The following is a 15,575-nucleotide window of genomic DNA, read 5'->3' as shown; positions in this document are numbered from 1 at the left end:
AGTAACATCCCTTCAGCTAACTTCGAACTTTCCAGCCTAAACTGGCAGCGTGACGATCCACTGCTTTCCGAACATTCATTGCTGTAAGTCGACACACTGGCGACTCCGTCCAGCACTCTTGCATTATTTGTAATACACCTCTCATCACCTGTACTTTCGAAATTGTGATAATATCGTAAAGTCCCCACCACAAATAATACCTTTTGAACTTCATAAAACGCAATGTTTGAGTCATTTAGCATTAAAAAAGTACTTATTTAATGTGAAAACTCATCAACCTCAGCTGTAATACCCAAAGAAATATATATTATAAAAAAGCCTCATCCGGAAATTATAGAAAAGGGAAAACAGAAAATTACAAACCTTATCATCTATCCAATGCTCTTGAACAGTAGGTCGTCGCTTCTGTATACAAACACACAATTTCATCTCCTCCATTGTTGGATCTCGACCTACACAGTCAAAGTACGGTAGTTCAAACGATCTTGATTCTTCTGCAAAATTAATGATTTTAAATGGAATAGTCCAACTTTTTCTGTAAAACCATTGACTTTAGATGAATAAATAAGACATATACGATTCCACACAAGGGACTTTATGAATACATAGCCTTACCCTGGCTTCCGCATCTCCACATGATTTCCCAAATCATAAGACCCATCGCATACATATCAGCAGTTTTATAGGTTTCAAAATGATTTATAGAGAAATTGTCTTCTAGTATCTCTGGTGCCAGATAACGCTACAACGATAGTAACAAATTAATGACAAATAAAAAATACCTCTCCAATAACATTAAAAATAATTAGTATGTAGATTTTTTTTCGTGTGTGTATTCTTTATGATGACGAGTTTTTAGAAACAATTAAAATAATGATTTAATATAATTCTGAAGCAGTAAACATGACTTTTTTGTCCTATTTGCCATATGTTGTATTATTCTTCTATAATATTTTACAAAAGACGCAAAACACTCATGCAGAAAAATAATATTACAGTAAAAAAACAAGAAATATTTCTGTTAGAACTGCTGAATGTTGCAATTGTCATTTTTAAAGAACCTGAGAAAAAGTTGATCAACAGTGAGAATGAAATTAATTGGTTAAAACACACTCAAGATAGCACACCAAGATGAAGATTTCGGAAATGAAATTCAGGCTACACTTAAACTGTAAAAAATATGAACTTGTTTTTGCAAGGTATATTTGATTATTTACAGGATGAAACTTACGACAGTGCCACACTTGCTATTATCAGGAACATTTATCTCACCATTCATGTATCTCACTGCCAAACCAAGGTCAGCAATCACACAAGTTAAATCTGACTTTACCAAGATGTTTTTCGACTTCAAATCACGATGAGCAATTGCTGGCTTCCCTGTAATCATCAAGAAATATTTTTGTTAAAATTCTGTTAGATGTTATATGCGTATTACAGATATTACTTTAAGAAAAAAAGAAACTTCCCGCGTGGACCAGGAATTTCGTTGTGCAAAAAAGACAAGCCAACTGCAATACTGCGAATCATTTGCAGCATCACTGATTCACTGACAGGATTCGCAGACAGATAGTCATAAAGAGAACCATGTTCGTGATATTCAGTTATCAACCACAGCTGGGTACTCGTTCCAGTATCTGTAAATTATATATCATTCAGATATCAATGGAAAAAAATCAAACATTTTTCGCAAAATTTTTAATGATGGTGTAAATACATGCCAGAATCATAAAAATCTTCAAGGAACTTCAAAAAAAAAAAAAAACATTTTGTTTAAACAAGTATTGATTTTTATCGTAACACTCAGAAAATAGCAAGCCAGCAGATATCCAACTCGTATGACATATTGTATTTCTCTAGAGATATTTTGCATATTATATTGTCATAATTATTAGAAAAAATAGTCCTTATAGATTCTTCAGAAGTCACATATTTGCTAAACAAAATATCTCTAGAGAAATACAAAATATCTTTCGAGTTTTTTAAACCAGTCTGAAGCCTATTAAAAATAATTCAGAAGAGGCAAAAATATGTCTTTTGCAGAATCTGATAATTATAATGCAGATTCCGCATCAGTTAAGCGTACTGAATGTTGGAATGATATTTCATAATTAACTTGAAATATATAAATTATGCAATAAGTAAAGAAAGAAACCAATACTACAAAGATTCAGTACCTTTATTGTCAGATGCGATAAAGCGAAGCAAATTCGGGTGTCGAAGAAGATTTGTTTGGAAAATTTCGACTTCTCGATTCCATGACCTTTCGTCACGTGAACTAAATATCTTCACAGCAACCTCGTCACCTTTCCAATAACCCAACCAGACCTATAAGGATGGGATCACTAAAATGTATTAACGTATAGCGTATTAAATCAAAAAAAAAAGAAAAAAAGTATGGTATCTTCTTTAAGATATCTTTTGTTCAAAATGACAGAAAAATCACTTCTCCAAAGCGTCCTTGTCCAATTTCTTTCTGTAATTCAATCTGACGAGCGATAGTACGTTGAGCAAGTAATGGAAATCCTGGAAATTTGTAAATGGAATAATAATTTTAATAGTATTATTACAGTTTTTTAAACCAATTAAGTTATTAGGTTATTTTGCCCTATCTTTTTTTTTTTTTTTTTTGCTCGTAATAAATTACGTAATAAATTTGCTTTACTCTTTTCTTCATAAATTTTTTCAGTTTCATTCGCAGCATCTCATTCGAAGATAGACTTAATCAACTAATTAGTAACAAAAAAAAAGTGTACCTGAACCAGAACCCGTAGTGGCAGAATCATCTAAATTATACAGTAAATCGCTCAAGTGTCCTAAAGCATCCGTTGAGTTCATTAGTAGTTTTTCTTCACCAGTACTTGAAACAATACTATTATCGGACGAAGTGAAAATAATAAAACAGTTTCCTTTCCGCAATCGATGCTGTGCTATACTAATTTCATTGATGCATTGGAAAGAAGTGATTAGTAACTAGTGTTATGATTTCCTTTAATTGAAGAAGACAAGAAAATGAGAAGAACCAGTGTTTCCCTTGATTAATAAGCTTGAATTTGAAAACATATAACCAAAGATGATTGCTTACACTTCAGAGTGCTCCTCGCCAGACCTATGATGTGTCCAGTAAAATAACCACCGCTTTAATGGCTTGTTGATCCAAGCAAAAACTAAGAATATAGAAAACACAAAAACGGCAATTCCTATTAAAAAGATAACCACAGAGTGAATGAATGATATATTGTTGTCCTGAAACTGCAGAAATAAAAAAGATAAAGGAGGAAAAACATAACAGTGCTAACAAATATGGTAGTCTACTCGTTTCCAAAGAAACGTTTTCTATCCTTACAACTTGCCACGAGTACTCTTGTAAAAACAATGCATGCATATTTTCATGTCTTTTATAAATGTATAAACAGTTAACAATATAATTTAGAATTGCTTTACACCGTGTTACTGCCCTATTAATCAGAATGATAAGTGGGTCTTACTGTCCTATTAATCAGAATGATAAGTGGGTCTTACTGTCTTAGTAATCGAAATGATAAGAAAATAATGTTAATAAAAAAATGTAACTTTTGTATCTTACCAAAATGTAGTCATTCACTGGATTCAAATTCAAAGCTCCATTGCAGAACGAGTAGTTCTGGCAACACTGCATTATACTTCCATCGTTCATCGGTTGTTTAGCTCGGCAGTGCAAATCAGGACTAGCATCTTTGCTTAGACAACTGAAACTGTCCTTTATTTGACTATAATAGTTCACTTTTTTTTGTTGGTAACTCCCAAGAACACGAAATCATGTTCACGATTTGCATAGAACAACATTTTTTCCATTCATTTTTCAGTGAATTGCTATAGAAATCATTAGTCGCAAAAAAGAAGCTTACTTTCATTAATATAAAAAAGCACATCAGTACCAACCTTAAGATAACCGATCGATCGGGTAGTAAACGCTTGTGGCATATTCCACTAGTGGACCGACAAAGTCCTGTGTAATTATTTCCCAAGAAACGAGTAATTTCTTCACCGCAACCAGAATATGAGCAATTGCAAATCAATTCCTCAGATAAATTTATCGGTTCCTTCAGATCTAAAATCTACATAAGAATCAAAAAAACACGAATTACAGATTTGCCGCAATGTGATGGTTGTGATGAACATTATCTTGAACACACCTCTTTACTAGTCGACAAAAAAATTCTTATTCGTAAAGTTCTTGACCAAAAAGCAATGCCATTTGCAGCATAGTTCAAAACTGAAAGTTAGGAATGACAGCACTAACTTGCTTGAAATCGTTCCATAAACTTCAGGATAACATATCCAGGATCACTGTTATCCTTAATAGCTCTTGTAACAATTACAAAAAGAAAGAAAACGAAGGATGATAATGTCTGCATTGTTTCCTTTTGAATTACTACTGCTCAATCAACCATATCGAGGAATCGTTTGCAAAATTAATTCACACTGCATTCATGAAACAATATCAATATCAGTTTGGAAGTATATTTTTTGATCACTCTGAGTATGCCGAAGAGAACAGGCTGGAATAAGTAAATGAAGAAAGTGACTGATTAACCTTTAGTTGTTTGTACTAACGCTGATATTTAGATTTAATCAACACTGTCAAATACCTAATGAAATTTAAAATTATTAATTGGCAGCTAACGTCCTTAATGGTTACTTTGGATAATATGCAACAACTCTGCCGAAAGTTTTAACAACGTAATTAATAAGTCAGGAATTATACTCTTTTTTTTTTCTCTCTGATACACATCTCAAATGATACCACAATCTCAATAAATACGAAGATGAAAGAATGACAATTAAACGTTCAAAACTGAGGAGAACGTTCAAATTAATTAGTCCAACTTCAGAGATGTTTCGACAACTTCCCTGCCACAGTTCACACCAATCCCATCCTTTCTTTTTATCATCTCATAACCACTAGCAGAGATAACCTGTCCATTCATCCTTTACTTTTCCTCATATGTCTATGTCTGACAGATTGAAAGCTTACAGAAATTTTGCTCGTTAATTCCCATTTAGTGATAGCTTCTTTGATAATGACTCAAAAACTTATACTGAGGATAAGTGAAAATTAAAGAGTAGCATTACACTATAACACAATAAAACACAAACAGATGACTGGCGCACATACACACGGACGTGGTTTACAACGTAAAGGTTTGTATTCACATTGCAAATGGATGTCGAGAGGATGTCACAGTAAGCAGTGGACTAATGATATATTTAGTCTTTGAATTAGTTTAGTATTAAGGGTCATCACAGTCAATGATTTGTAGGCCGCCATAGCTGCGTGAGGAATCATTAGATGGTCAATGTCGTCGATAGCTACTGATGAAGATATCGTAGATAGATGGATTGAAATTGACGATTCAATCAGTGTTCCCGAGCAAACCCTCGATGAGATTCTTGCCGATGTAAGCATTAAACAATGTAATCTTTATTTTCTCTTTCCTCTACAAATTGATTTGGACTGACTGATATATCGCATATTATTTTTATAGAAAATCTTGGATTTGGATGAGGAGATACTGTGTGGACTGGATGATGAGGAGTCACTATTCACATCGCCGCGACAGTCGAGCCCGACATCATCTATTCCTTCCTATACGTTGGACTCGCCCCTTCATATCAGAGAATTAGGTGGCCCTTCGTTATTATATTAAAGGATGACATTGCGCCGGAGAAAAAAGTGAAAAACGATAGTTTAACAGAAAAGGCATAAGCATGAGTTACCAATCTGTTTCTTGTGACTCGTAAGTCAGTATCACTGCACCGACGATCACTTATTCAATAATGACAGATTTTTACTTTCTATCAAAACTACTTGATCAGGCTGAACTTTAACCTTAATAGCTTAACTACAATGCGGCATTTATGTCTCCAAAAGTACCATCATGTTTGGATATGCCCTAATCCTTCTATATGTGCTGACAGATTGTATCAAACATAGAAGAGCTTAATTTTAGATCACTGTAATCTACTCCTTTAATTAGGTAGCAGCATTGATTTCTCACACATTCTCTTTAATGTTGACGTTGTTGTCAGTAAGTGTTACAGAATCCATGACATATCAGTTGAAGACACGGAGCGATAGTTTTGGAGGTCGTGCTAGAGCCTTGGCCGTTTCTAATGCTAACGTTGCAGTCGGAACGAGTCGTGGATTAGTACTGATCTTTGACTGTGAAAATCAAAGGTTACTACAACGTTTTCTTTTCGTTTCTTCATTTTTGATACAGATATTCACAGAGACATGCTATTTTTGATTTACAGACTAGTTCAATCAATGACAACAGACGGTTGCCCAGTATCGTGTCTTGACTTCAACAAAGCTAGTACACTTTTGGCCATTGGTTATGGTTCCGGTCTAATACGTATATTTAATGTTACTATGGGTAAAGTAATAGACAACGTCAGTGACGTAGTGCAACCTGGTCAAGGCGTACTGCAAATTCTTTTTTGTGAAAGGTGTAGTTTTTATTTATTCATAGTATTTTGTTGTTCTTTCCTTTTTTAAATACACTTTTACTTATTGGTTGGGATCAGAACGGTTTTATAAGTCTCAGCTATAATAAAGACTTGAAAGAGGAATTTTATTACGTTTATGGTTACAGATTGCTTTATGGGTTATTAATATCTTATAAATAAACAGGTAGTAGATATAGATGTTTTTATTTGAAACAACCATTAATTTTGTTCATGATTATTATTTTTTTCTGCTCTTATCTTTACTGCTTCAGTGACAAAAGACTTGCTTGTCTTGATAGTGGAGGTTCGGTTTATGAACTAACATTACCAACAACAGTTCGATCACGGAAAACTCGCTGTGTTTTCTCCGGTTCTCATGGAGAGGTCACTATTTGAAAAAAATTTAATCAGTTACATTCTCTGATTACGAAAATGTGATTTTCAAAATGTGATTCTAGGTCGTATATTTGAAATTGTTGGACAGCGATGTCTTAGCTCTCTTATCACTCAAGAAATTGTTTCTAGTAAGCTTGAAGAAGATGTGTTTGATATATGCTATTTCATTCATTGGACCAGCCAATCGCCCACCTTTAATTGATTGTCAGACAGTAAATGTCAAGGTAGGCTTATTGCATGTGTCATTTACATTGGTTGCTACGCTGGTCTACGCTCGTTTCAAATATTCATTATTATGCTTATTTAATGTGGCATATCCAAGTTATGGGGTTGGAACGTACAGCAGAAGTCCGAAAAAAAGTTGAAACATGCTGTATTTCCGAATTTCTAAGCGTGCCTTACTTTAACCTTGCAGAAAACATCAGAAAGTAAGAACACTGCTTTCTGTCTGGCACGTGGTTCGAGAGTTGATTTCTATTACTTAAATTATGAATTTTCAAGTTTGCGAGTTCTGCATTATGGGTAAGTTCCTGCACTCTTTCTTGAGTTATTGCGTAAACTCCGCAAAGAATTTACAAAGTCCTCCGAAAAACTTGTGTTTTTGTTCGTATTTTTTGTTTCATCTTTGTACGTCTGATTTTCAAGATCAACTTTTGCTTTTGAGAAAGTATATTGAATATTGTATCGAGCTGCAATATGGCTGATATCTTTAATTGAATATATCTGTTTATTTGAATTTCAGATTTTCTAAGTTCTACTTTGGGTAGGGAAGGTTTTTATTCTTTTATGATTTTGTTCCACTTTTATCAACAGATTTATTTCTGTCCATCGCCGCTTTCCGTTTTTGGCCATTATTTTCTAGAGAATTATCGTTGGATTTTGACATGATAAATCTAAAGTGGATAGAGTCATGTTACTTGATCGCCGTGGATGATGTTGAAAGGGTTCATATGATCGAGACTATGCAAGGAGATATTGCAATGGAAAATATTCGCGATATACAACTAGCATATGCTACTGCTGATTTCAAGGTACGATGTATGAATAAAATAGGGCAGAAGGTTAGACGAAGAATAACACTAAAGAATTCTTTTGCAGGGCTTATCTACTGGAGGTAATGTAAGTGCTGCCTTGGATTATTTGGCTGATTGCGTGTGTTACCAATCTATTTGTCGCGTTGAAAAAATGATATTTCTTCTCGGCCAGTCTTCTATTTATATGATCTCCATAAGAGACCGAATAATGCAATTGGAAAACTTAGTTAACCGGTTATTTTTATTGTGAAATTATTGTAGTATTAAAATTTTATAAATATGAACTTATTGAGTCACATTATTTTCAATATTTCAAAAGATAAAGAAAGCAGAATTTTAGAGGACAAATGGTGTCAGCGATTCTTTTTGCTCTTGATATTGTTATGGGCAGAGTCGTTAATAAAAGGGAAGGACTAAATTTGAGACATGTCGTTTCTTCGCGAATTCCTAGTCTTATTCAGTCGTTGCTAGCTTTGACCATATCTGGTCCAGCCAATGGAAAAGTGACACAACTTGTTGATCACTATAAAGTGAGTAAAGTTGCTGTTATAAGTATAGAAGCGGAAGTAAGTATTCAGTAAGAGTTTTACCACAATTTGGTTTGTTAAAATAGCTTTATTAAAATTTATGTAGAAAGATATATACAGTGTATGTGATCCACAGCGATCAAGATCGTAATCTTATAATTTTTATCCTTCCTCATAAACGAGAAAAACCTTATCTTATTTCGGTAACTTACAGAAACATATCCAGCTCCTCATACGGGCATGTGTTGCTACCAGTCAATTTGATTTACTCTATAATACAGTGTACAGTTGCTTAGAAAGAGACACCCTTTCCAAGGCAATATTTTTCGACCTCATCGATGAAGTTGTATTGGATGGGCGATTGGAAAACCCACCTCCTGCATTAGTTCGTCTTTCATTCTATTTATTAGTTTACCGTCGTATAAAGTTTACCTTCTCTTTGTTATTTTTTGACTGGCAGTATAGCTTAGATTTACTGTGATTTATTGCAAGTTTCCTGGAACCACATCTGTCTTTAGTAGCGGAAGTATTAGAAAACGTGTTTTACTGATGACTGAAAATAATTCCGATGATGAAAGTGCTTATTTTAGGTTTCGGATTATTTTCATCATTTGATATCAGAAGGAAATTTAAACCAATTTGAAGCAGCGGTAGTGCGTATTCCAGTTGAGAAACAGGATATTCATTTTGTGATGACTACTTGCAGAAAAAATAGACTTTATGACGGCGTCATATATGTTTACAATAAGGCAATGTCAGATTATATAGGGCCACTTGAGGTAAGCATGCTTGTTTTAATAATTACTCATTTATGTTCCAAAATTTTTTGTCAATTTAAATCCTGGTGTAAAAATTTTCAGTTTCCTAAACGAAAGTCTAAATGCTACATGAATAAAATCTTTATCAGTGAATATTACAGGAGATATTTGATAATTTAGCAGAGCTTACCGATTGTGAAATGCTATCAGACTGCGAAATAGCGCTAGGAAATAAGTTATTATTGTATATTCAGTGTTGCCTGTCGGCCAGAGCTTACCCAATTGGATCTTTGCCGGAAAAAGTTGCTGCAACTCTTCCCTTGCAAGTGTATCGCTGCCTGATTTCCTACAAAGGCAAGAATGGCACATCAGGTAATTTCTTATCTCACTTATCATTGCCGTTCATTCGCTAAGTAATTTGCAGATCTGTTTTTTTCAACAGTATATTTTTCAGCTTCAATTACATATCCATATTTACAACTGCTTATTAAGTTTGACGCTGTTCAGTTCTTTAATGTTATATTTACATGTTCAGACAGTGATATTTTTAATTCAGAGTAAGTTTATTTCTACTTAACGCCCAAAAACGAGTGATAAATGACTCAGAAGAATATTCAGTCTATTGTAACTCTTTTGATTCTGGTCTTTGGTCTCTTATCCACTACTATAGTACACTTTCTCGCTAGTTTATCAGCTTCCTTTTAAAAAACCTTTGTTTTGTGGACTGCCGTACCTTATTGATCAGCATAGAATAAAGTTTTTTTTTTCTAAGTATATTGCAAAAAATGCGCACAATTATGCTGTGGAACTGTTATGTGGAACTACCCGCTATTACTAATCTCAGCTGGAGTGAGATATTCCAATTAAATTTCATGAAAACCGAACATTTTAGATGCCCACCAATTTACTGCATCTCATTTCTCATCAATTTGAATTAAAATTCCATAGTTTTAGAGACGGGAGATTACAGAGAATTACAGAAGTGGTGTATCAAATAATTAAGTCGATGGATCAAAGTGCAGTACTCTTTATCAATTATTTCACTCTTGTTGCTTATCTGTTGCAGAAAAAAGCAATTTTTCCAGCGCTTGGCACCATCAATGAGGTAAAGCTTGGCTGAGAGTTTTTTCGTTACAGCTACGACTGATACAGACTCGAAAATTTATTTCTAAACGTTGTACCTTCCAAATGCATTTGTATTACAGTTGATTGAGATGGTATTATCATTTGGTGAGTCTGTTGAGCGGGTAGCAGACGCTGAGAGATGTGTTGTGGAGGTAATGAAAATTGTGAATGGTCTTGATGAGATGAAGATATTGCGACAAGCCAGAAAACTACCTCAGTATGTCCATTTTAGTTTTGAACCAGTTGTCTTCATTTTCTTAGGAACATTTTACATCTTATATATTATCGGAATGAAACTTTATAATTGAAATTTGTTGACTTATCAACCAAAGGAATCGAATGTAGTTTCACTCTGATGGAAATAATGCCAACTGCAAAAATTCCTTTTCAATATCGGCTATTACATTCATCATTGTGAATCGGAGCAATACACCTGCAAATCGACGAATGTAATTGGACCGCAATACAGAACCTCGCTTAAACTTTGAGGTGGATAGAAATATCGTAAACGATTCGTAATTTGGTTTTTATTTGTTAGTATTGGAGGCAAATAGTATGTAACGCTAACCTGATTCATATTTAAGATTACTTCTTCAATGATATTGGATTATATTTGTTCTTGAACTTCAAAAAAACTTCAATGAACGTAAGAGAATTCGTCCGGGTGTCATTGTCTATAAATAAGGAAGAAAGAAAAACGTGAGAATCTCTGATAAATGACTGATCAATAGATGAAAGAAGCTATTGCGACTTGTAATATATCCCTCAGAGCAATTTCATGTCTTCACAGATGCATCAAGTTGGCGTATTATAAGGGCATATACACACATAGCTATGACTTTCAAGGAATTAAAATGTGATGCTTGCTAAATGTCGAATCGCAGCAATTATACTCCGATTAGAGTTATTAACAACACTTTAAAAAAAAAAATAAGTGTGCACTAGTCCAGAACCGTTTCGATTACAACCAAACTTAAGTAGAAGGAATAAAAAAGGCGAAATTCTGTTTCGTTGAATTCTAAGTAAGTATAATCTTGTTGATATTACAACAGTGAAACTCTCTCTCTCTCTCTCTGACAAAACTTGAGAATTACGAAATATGGTGGGAAGACCACCATGGATGGAACAGAACCAACTGGCCACAATGGGAATATGACTTCGATGGAAGCTTTGCAAATGATGAAAAAAATGCAGTTCTTGTCGTAAAGGTCAAAAAGCAAATCGTAAAAAGAAGTTTCAAACTTATAGATGCTAGTCACAACTTTTTCTTCTTTGGTTTCATTTGAGTATTTTTAGCTTGCAGGTCTGCTCATATATTTATGTAAACAGACGGGAATTCGTCAGTTTAATGGAGTGTTATCTAAATAGCTCAACGAATGCAGTATGTTTTTTTTTTTCTTTCAATTACTGTTTCCTACTGAAACTTCAATGAATGCATCTTCATGAATTTGAAGTAACTTAATTATACATATTTCCATGCCCTCGTATTTCCTCTGGTCAGAACATTATTGTTAGAACTACAAGGCGATGAATTATCAAATTTTTATTCGTTTGTATGGAATTCCTTAAAGGTATTTTAACTTCAGTTTCTGCAAGTTTTATGTGTGAGGTATTGGTGTTGGGATGATAAATCTCTAAAGAGATTTGGTTTACTACTTGCTGTAATTTCTTACGCTAGGCGAGTATTTATTTTCTTTCATTTCATCGCTCACTTTTCATAAGTTTAAAATTGTCGGTATCTTGTTTTTTTTGTTTTGTTAATGGTTCATTTCCATTCATTTTTTTTTTCTGGATTTTTTTCTATTTATAGAGATTCGCAAAAATCGATTACAATCAGACAGCCGAAATTATTCTTGATCACTTTATGGATTGGCTATCCAAGGAAACATTGGAAGACAGTGATGCATTAATACTTTATTATTGCTTCTTAGCAAGGTTTATTTTGTTCTTGTTGAATGTGTCTAAAATGTTTTTTAATTGGAATAATTTTGTCTTTTAAAAGCTTCCTTGTTGTGATCTATAAAAACAGTTGTAGTTGATGAGGTCTTCTGAGTAATCTGTTTTAGGCGTGATCGTGGATATCGGACTTTAACTGATTCTGAGGAACGTGATGAACAGCTTTTGATTCTTGCTGTAAAGGAAGCTGTAGTACATAATTTATTTGAAAATCTAGACACGGTAATCAAAATTCTTTCTACACTTCAGCACCATAAATTTTGTCTGTCTCAGTAATCAATATCGAATCAAATATGTCTGGTTTCAGCAATTAAGTGAGTTTCTGCGGTATTGGCTAACGATAGCATCGAGAACAGATCGATGCTTGAATTATACAGTGAAAAATGGATTTATTTTGTCAAGTGTGTTACTTTTGGAAGCTAGGAAACTTCTGGAAGGAGCTTTTGAACTGCTTGAATATGAACTTGAAAAAAGATGGATGAAAGATGCAATGCTTTCATGTAAATTTTCAGTCTTATATAAAAATCCTTGAGTTGTAAAATTGAAAAAGAAGATAAACAAAACTGATTTCTCTTCAGCGAAATATATTTACGAAGCAATTCGTTTGGCTAATATTTATCATGAAGAGGCTCGACAAGGAAGCTGGTTGTTCAAAATACTGAGTAGAATCCTTTCGCTTCCAGAATCAGAACTTCAGGAGGAGCCAGGTGGGATATAATATATTTTGTTCCAAAATAAGCTCATTTTGAATAATCTATATGCCAAATCATAACTGCACTATTCGTAGTACCGTTGGATTATCCTGTTTATGGTATTTACAAATCATTTAAAGATTCCACTGCAAATATCATTTTGAAGTTGTGATGTCATTAATACTTGTGTCATGTTTTCTCAAGATAATATATGCAACACATAATTTATTGCTCTATATCACATAGAGTTTATAGTGCTCAGTAAATCGACTTCAACATTGATTATAAGTAACTTTGTAGCCGATTCATGTTTTCTTACCAGATTATGAATGATATGGTAGAAGTTTTTGAAATAAAACAATGTAATATTAGGTCTTAAAGGTGTGATGGTGATATTAAACAACGTAATCACTGCAATTATGGAAAGTGGAAGCAGTGATGCAGAACGTTTGGTTGATGCTTTATTTACCCACCCAGTATTTCGGTACCATCTATTTTTTTTTTTTTTTTCTTACACAAAAGATTTCACATCTCCTTGACTGATTCTGTAGGCGGTAATATTTTTGTCTCAAAGGCTAAGCTATGCATGTCTAAATTCAAATAAACTTGTAACGTGAAACCACGATCAGCTCATTATAACAAAGAAAATATTGTTGAAATTCTTCGAAGAACGAGGTCTCATTATTTTAATGAGAGAAAATTGCAGATGTTCAACATATGCAAATTTTCGTTCACTAATAACGTTCATGTTCTCATCATGTCGCTACGAGGATGTATTCTTGAAAGAAACCATACGATGTATCGAGGGAGAAACTATACAAATGTATATCTGTTTACCTTTATTTCGCATAATGTTTAAACTATTGTGAAAGTCGACTATATTTGATATTAACAGTTATCAAGTATGGTTAATAGAGTAGTTAGTTGATATAAATTTGAACTGTCAGGATTTCATTTCAATTTCAACACATCATGATGTTTTCATAGATTTCGGATACGAATAGAGATAAGTTTCATCACTCAGTTAGATTCTGATAAACAGATTCGTAGGTTAAACGATTTAATAAAGCAAGCGACACGTCGTACTGCTGGCTTAATCAAATCGACTATGTGCATTAGTTGTGGGTGCTCACCAAGAAAATCATCATATCTATATAGGCATGTTTTTTAATGTCTTTTTTAGCACTATATGTCTCTGTGCTTTTCTGGCTTTTGTACTAATTTCAGATCAAAATTTATTTCCCATTTTAGTTGTGGCCACATGGTTCATATGGATTGTGATTCCGAGAACAGTTCGCATTATTGTTTGTGTCAGATAAATGCCTTCAATTGTTGTAATATTACAAACAATTTGATTTGCGGATCCAGTCAAGTGACTCGAAAACCAGCGAGAGTTGATATCTTTTCAGAAGAGTCTCTGAAACTACTACTGGGACCACACAGACTGGAATCTTAGGTTTTGCATTTTATATATTTTTTTATGATTTTAAAAGTATTGTGTTTTAATACTGACGGAAGTAGTTTTCACTTAAATCAGCACATATATATTTGCTTACGTAATAGCACATTTGTGAATACATCTGAATTATTCGTTCTCAATGAACTTCCTCACAAAATATTTTAAAAGTGTTTCAGAGACTAAAACAAGCCTAGAAATCATGTGTACGTATGGCCTTCTGACTTCTATATCTTTGGGTCTAGTTTAACCTAGCAATTTTTATATTTATTAATAGGATGTTGCTGAAGGAAAAAACCAAAAAGTCTATTTTATCCCTCTGAATAATATAGGATCTGTAATTGGGAATTGATATTCATGCAAATTTATAAGTCAGTGCTGGCCAATTTATTTTCCTGGTTCAAACCTTGACCATATAGTATAAAGTAGTGCATTTTATTTTTATTGTTTAAGCAATTTACGAATGTCTAAATCACAAAAAGGCAGTTGCATTACAGCAAATTTATAATATATAGCTACAACTAAAGCTACAAGAATTTTCGAAAGTCAGAAAAACCAAAAAGTGCCTTGAAATATACTTTTGATCGGAAAATAATTTGAAAACTTCATCCTTTTTGTTTCTTATTGTCGTGAAGTGAATAATGTCATGAAAATCTTATTCGCTAGTAACCGCAATAAAATCAATACCACGAATGTGTTTATAAGTTCATAGTATTTGCCTATGAATACAAATAGAATCAACGAAAATTAAAGAAAAGGAGGGTTCGCTATGGCGATTGCTCATCGACGGTCGTATTTGGTTCTTATTGAAACTATGCACATAAGTGATCTTGAACATTCTATGTTTCTTAGTGGAATTTATTCCACTAAGAAACATAGAATGAATTTCATCTAAGAAAAATTGAATGAATGAAAGGCTTGGAAACGTCGGAACAATGTTAGTATCTATTTATTGTTTTCGCACTTTTACTGTGGAATCTCATAACGAAGAACACTAGATTGAATGAATCGAAATAATATTTCCATTCCACTTAGTTGGAAAATTATAAATGTAATATGATGTAGTGATGGCGTGAGGACTTCAGATGTTCCACTTCCCGTATGGTTTTGCATTAAATACATTTTACCGCACTTCTCCA

At 33.5% G+C, this 15,575-nt stretch overlaps 2 protein-coding genes across 5 annotated transcripts; one reads left to right on the top strand and one right to left on the bottom strand.

The window, feature by feature from the left end:
* Positions 1-16: 16 nt before the first annotated feature.
* Positions 17-4,397, bottom strand: Bma-daf-1 (Uncharacterized protein; the record flags this gene model as incomplete). 4 transcript variants are annotated; one of them, XM_043077033.1, is made up of 12 exons in its annotated part: positions 17-148; positions 364-494; positions 616-742; positions 1,232-1,380; positions 1,479-1,637; positions 2,178-2,328; positions 2,447-2,526; positions 2,757-2,860; positions 3,086-3,252; positions 3,587-3,728; positions 3,922-4,090; positions 4,283-4,397. In XM_043077033.1, the coding sequence occupies 12 exons, from the start codon at positions 4,395-4,397 to the stop codon at positions 17-19; spliced, it is 1,626 nt and encodes a 541-aa protein (XP_042932967.1). The 4 variants fall into 4 exon arrangements, with proteins under 4 accessions (XP_042932967.1, XP_042932968.1, XP_042932970.1 ...); XM_043077034.1 differs by having other exon boundaries at positions 3,086-3,246; XM_043077035.1 differs by lacking the exons at positions 17-148; positions 364-494; positions 616-742 and having other exon boundaries at positions 1,356-1,380; positions 1,466-1,637; positions 3,086-3,246.
* A 942-nt stretch (positions 4,398-5,339) lies between these two features.
* Bma-vps-8 (Uncharacterized protein) lies at positions 5,340-14,436 on the top strand (the record flags this gene model as incomplete). The annotated part of the gene is made up of 25 exons (XM_043077032.1): positions 5,340-5,441; positions 5,529-5,667; positions 6,085-6,220; positions 6,298-6,492; positions 6,765-6,876; positions 6,951-7,112; positions 7,304-7,410; positions 7,751-7,919; positions 7,987-8,156; positions 8,263-8,452; positions 8,664-8,834; positions 9,040-9,228; positions 9,369-9,579; positions 9,662-9,764; positions 10,162-10,312; positions 10,413-10,549; positions 11,834-11,903; positions 12,143-12,267; positions 12,399-12,510; positions 12,596-12,788; positions 12,867-12,995; positions 13,362-13,464; positions 13,687-13,803; positions 14,031-14,138; positions 14,232-14,436. 25 exons carry the CDS (start codon positions 5,340-5,342, stop codon positions 14,434-14,436), a joined length of 3,606 nt encoding a protein of 1,201 aa, XP_042932966.1.
* Positions 14,437-15,575: the final 1,139 nt, after the last annotated feature.

This window comes from Brugia malayi (assembly GCF_000002995.4).
Source record: "Brugia malayi strain FR3 genome assembly, contig: Bm_v4_Chr1_scaffold_001, whole genome shotgun sequence".
Lineage (NCBI taxonomy): Eukaryota > Metazoa > Nematoda > Chromadorea > Rhabditida > Onchocercidae > Brugia > Brugia malayi.
This window is presented reverse-complemented; position numbering and strand designations above follow the sequence as displayed.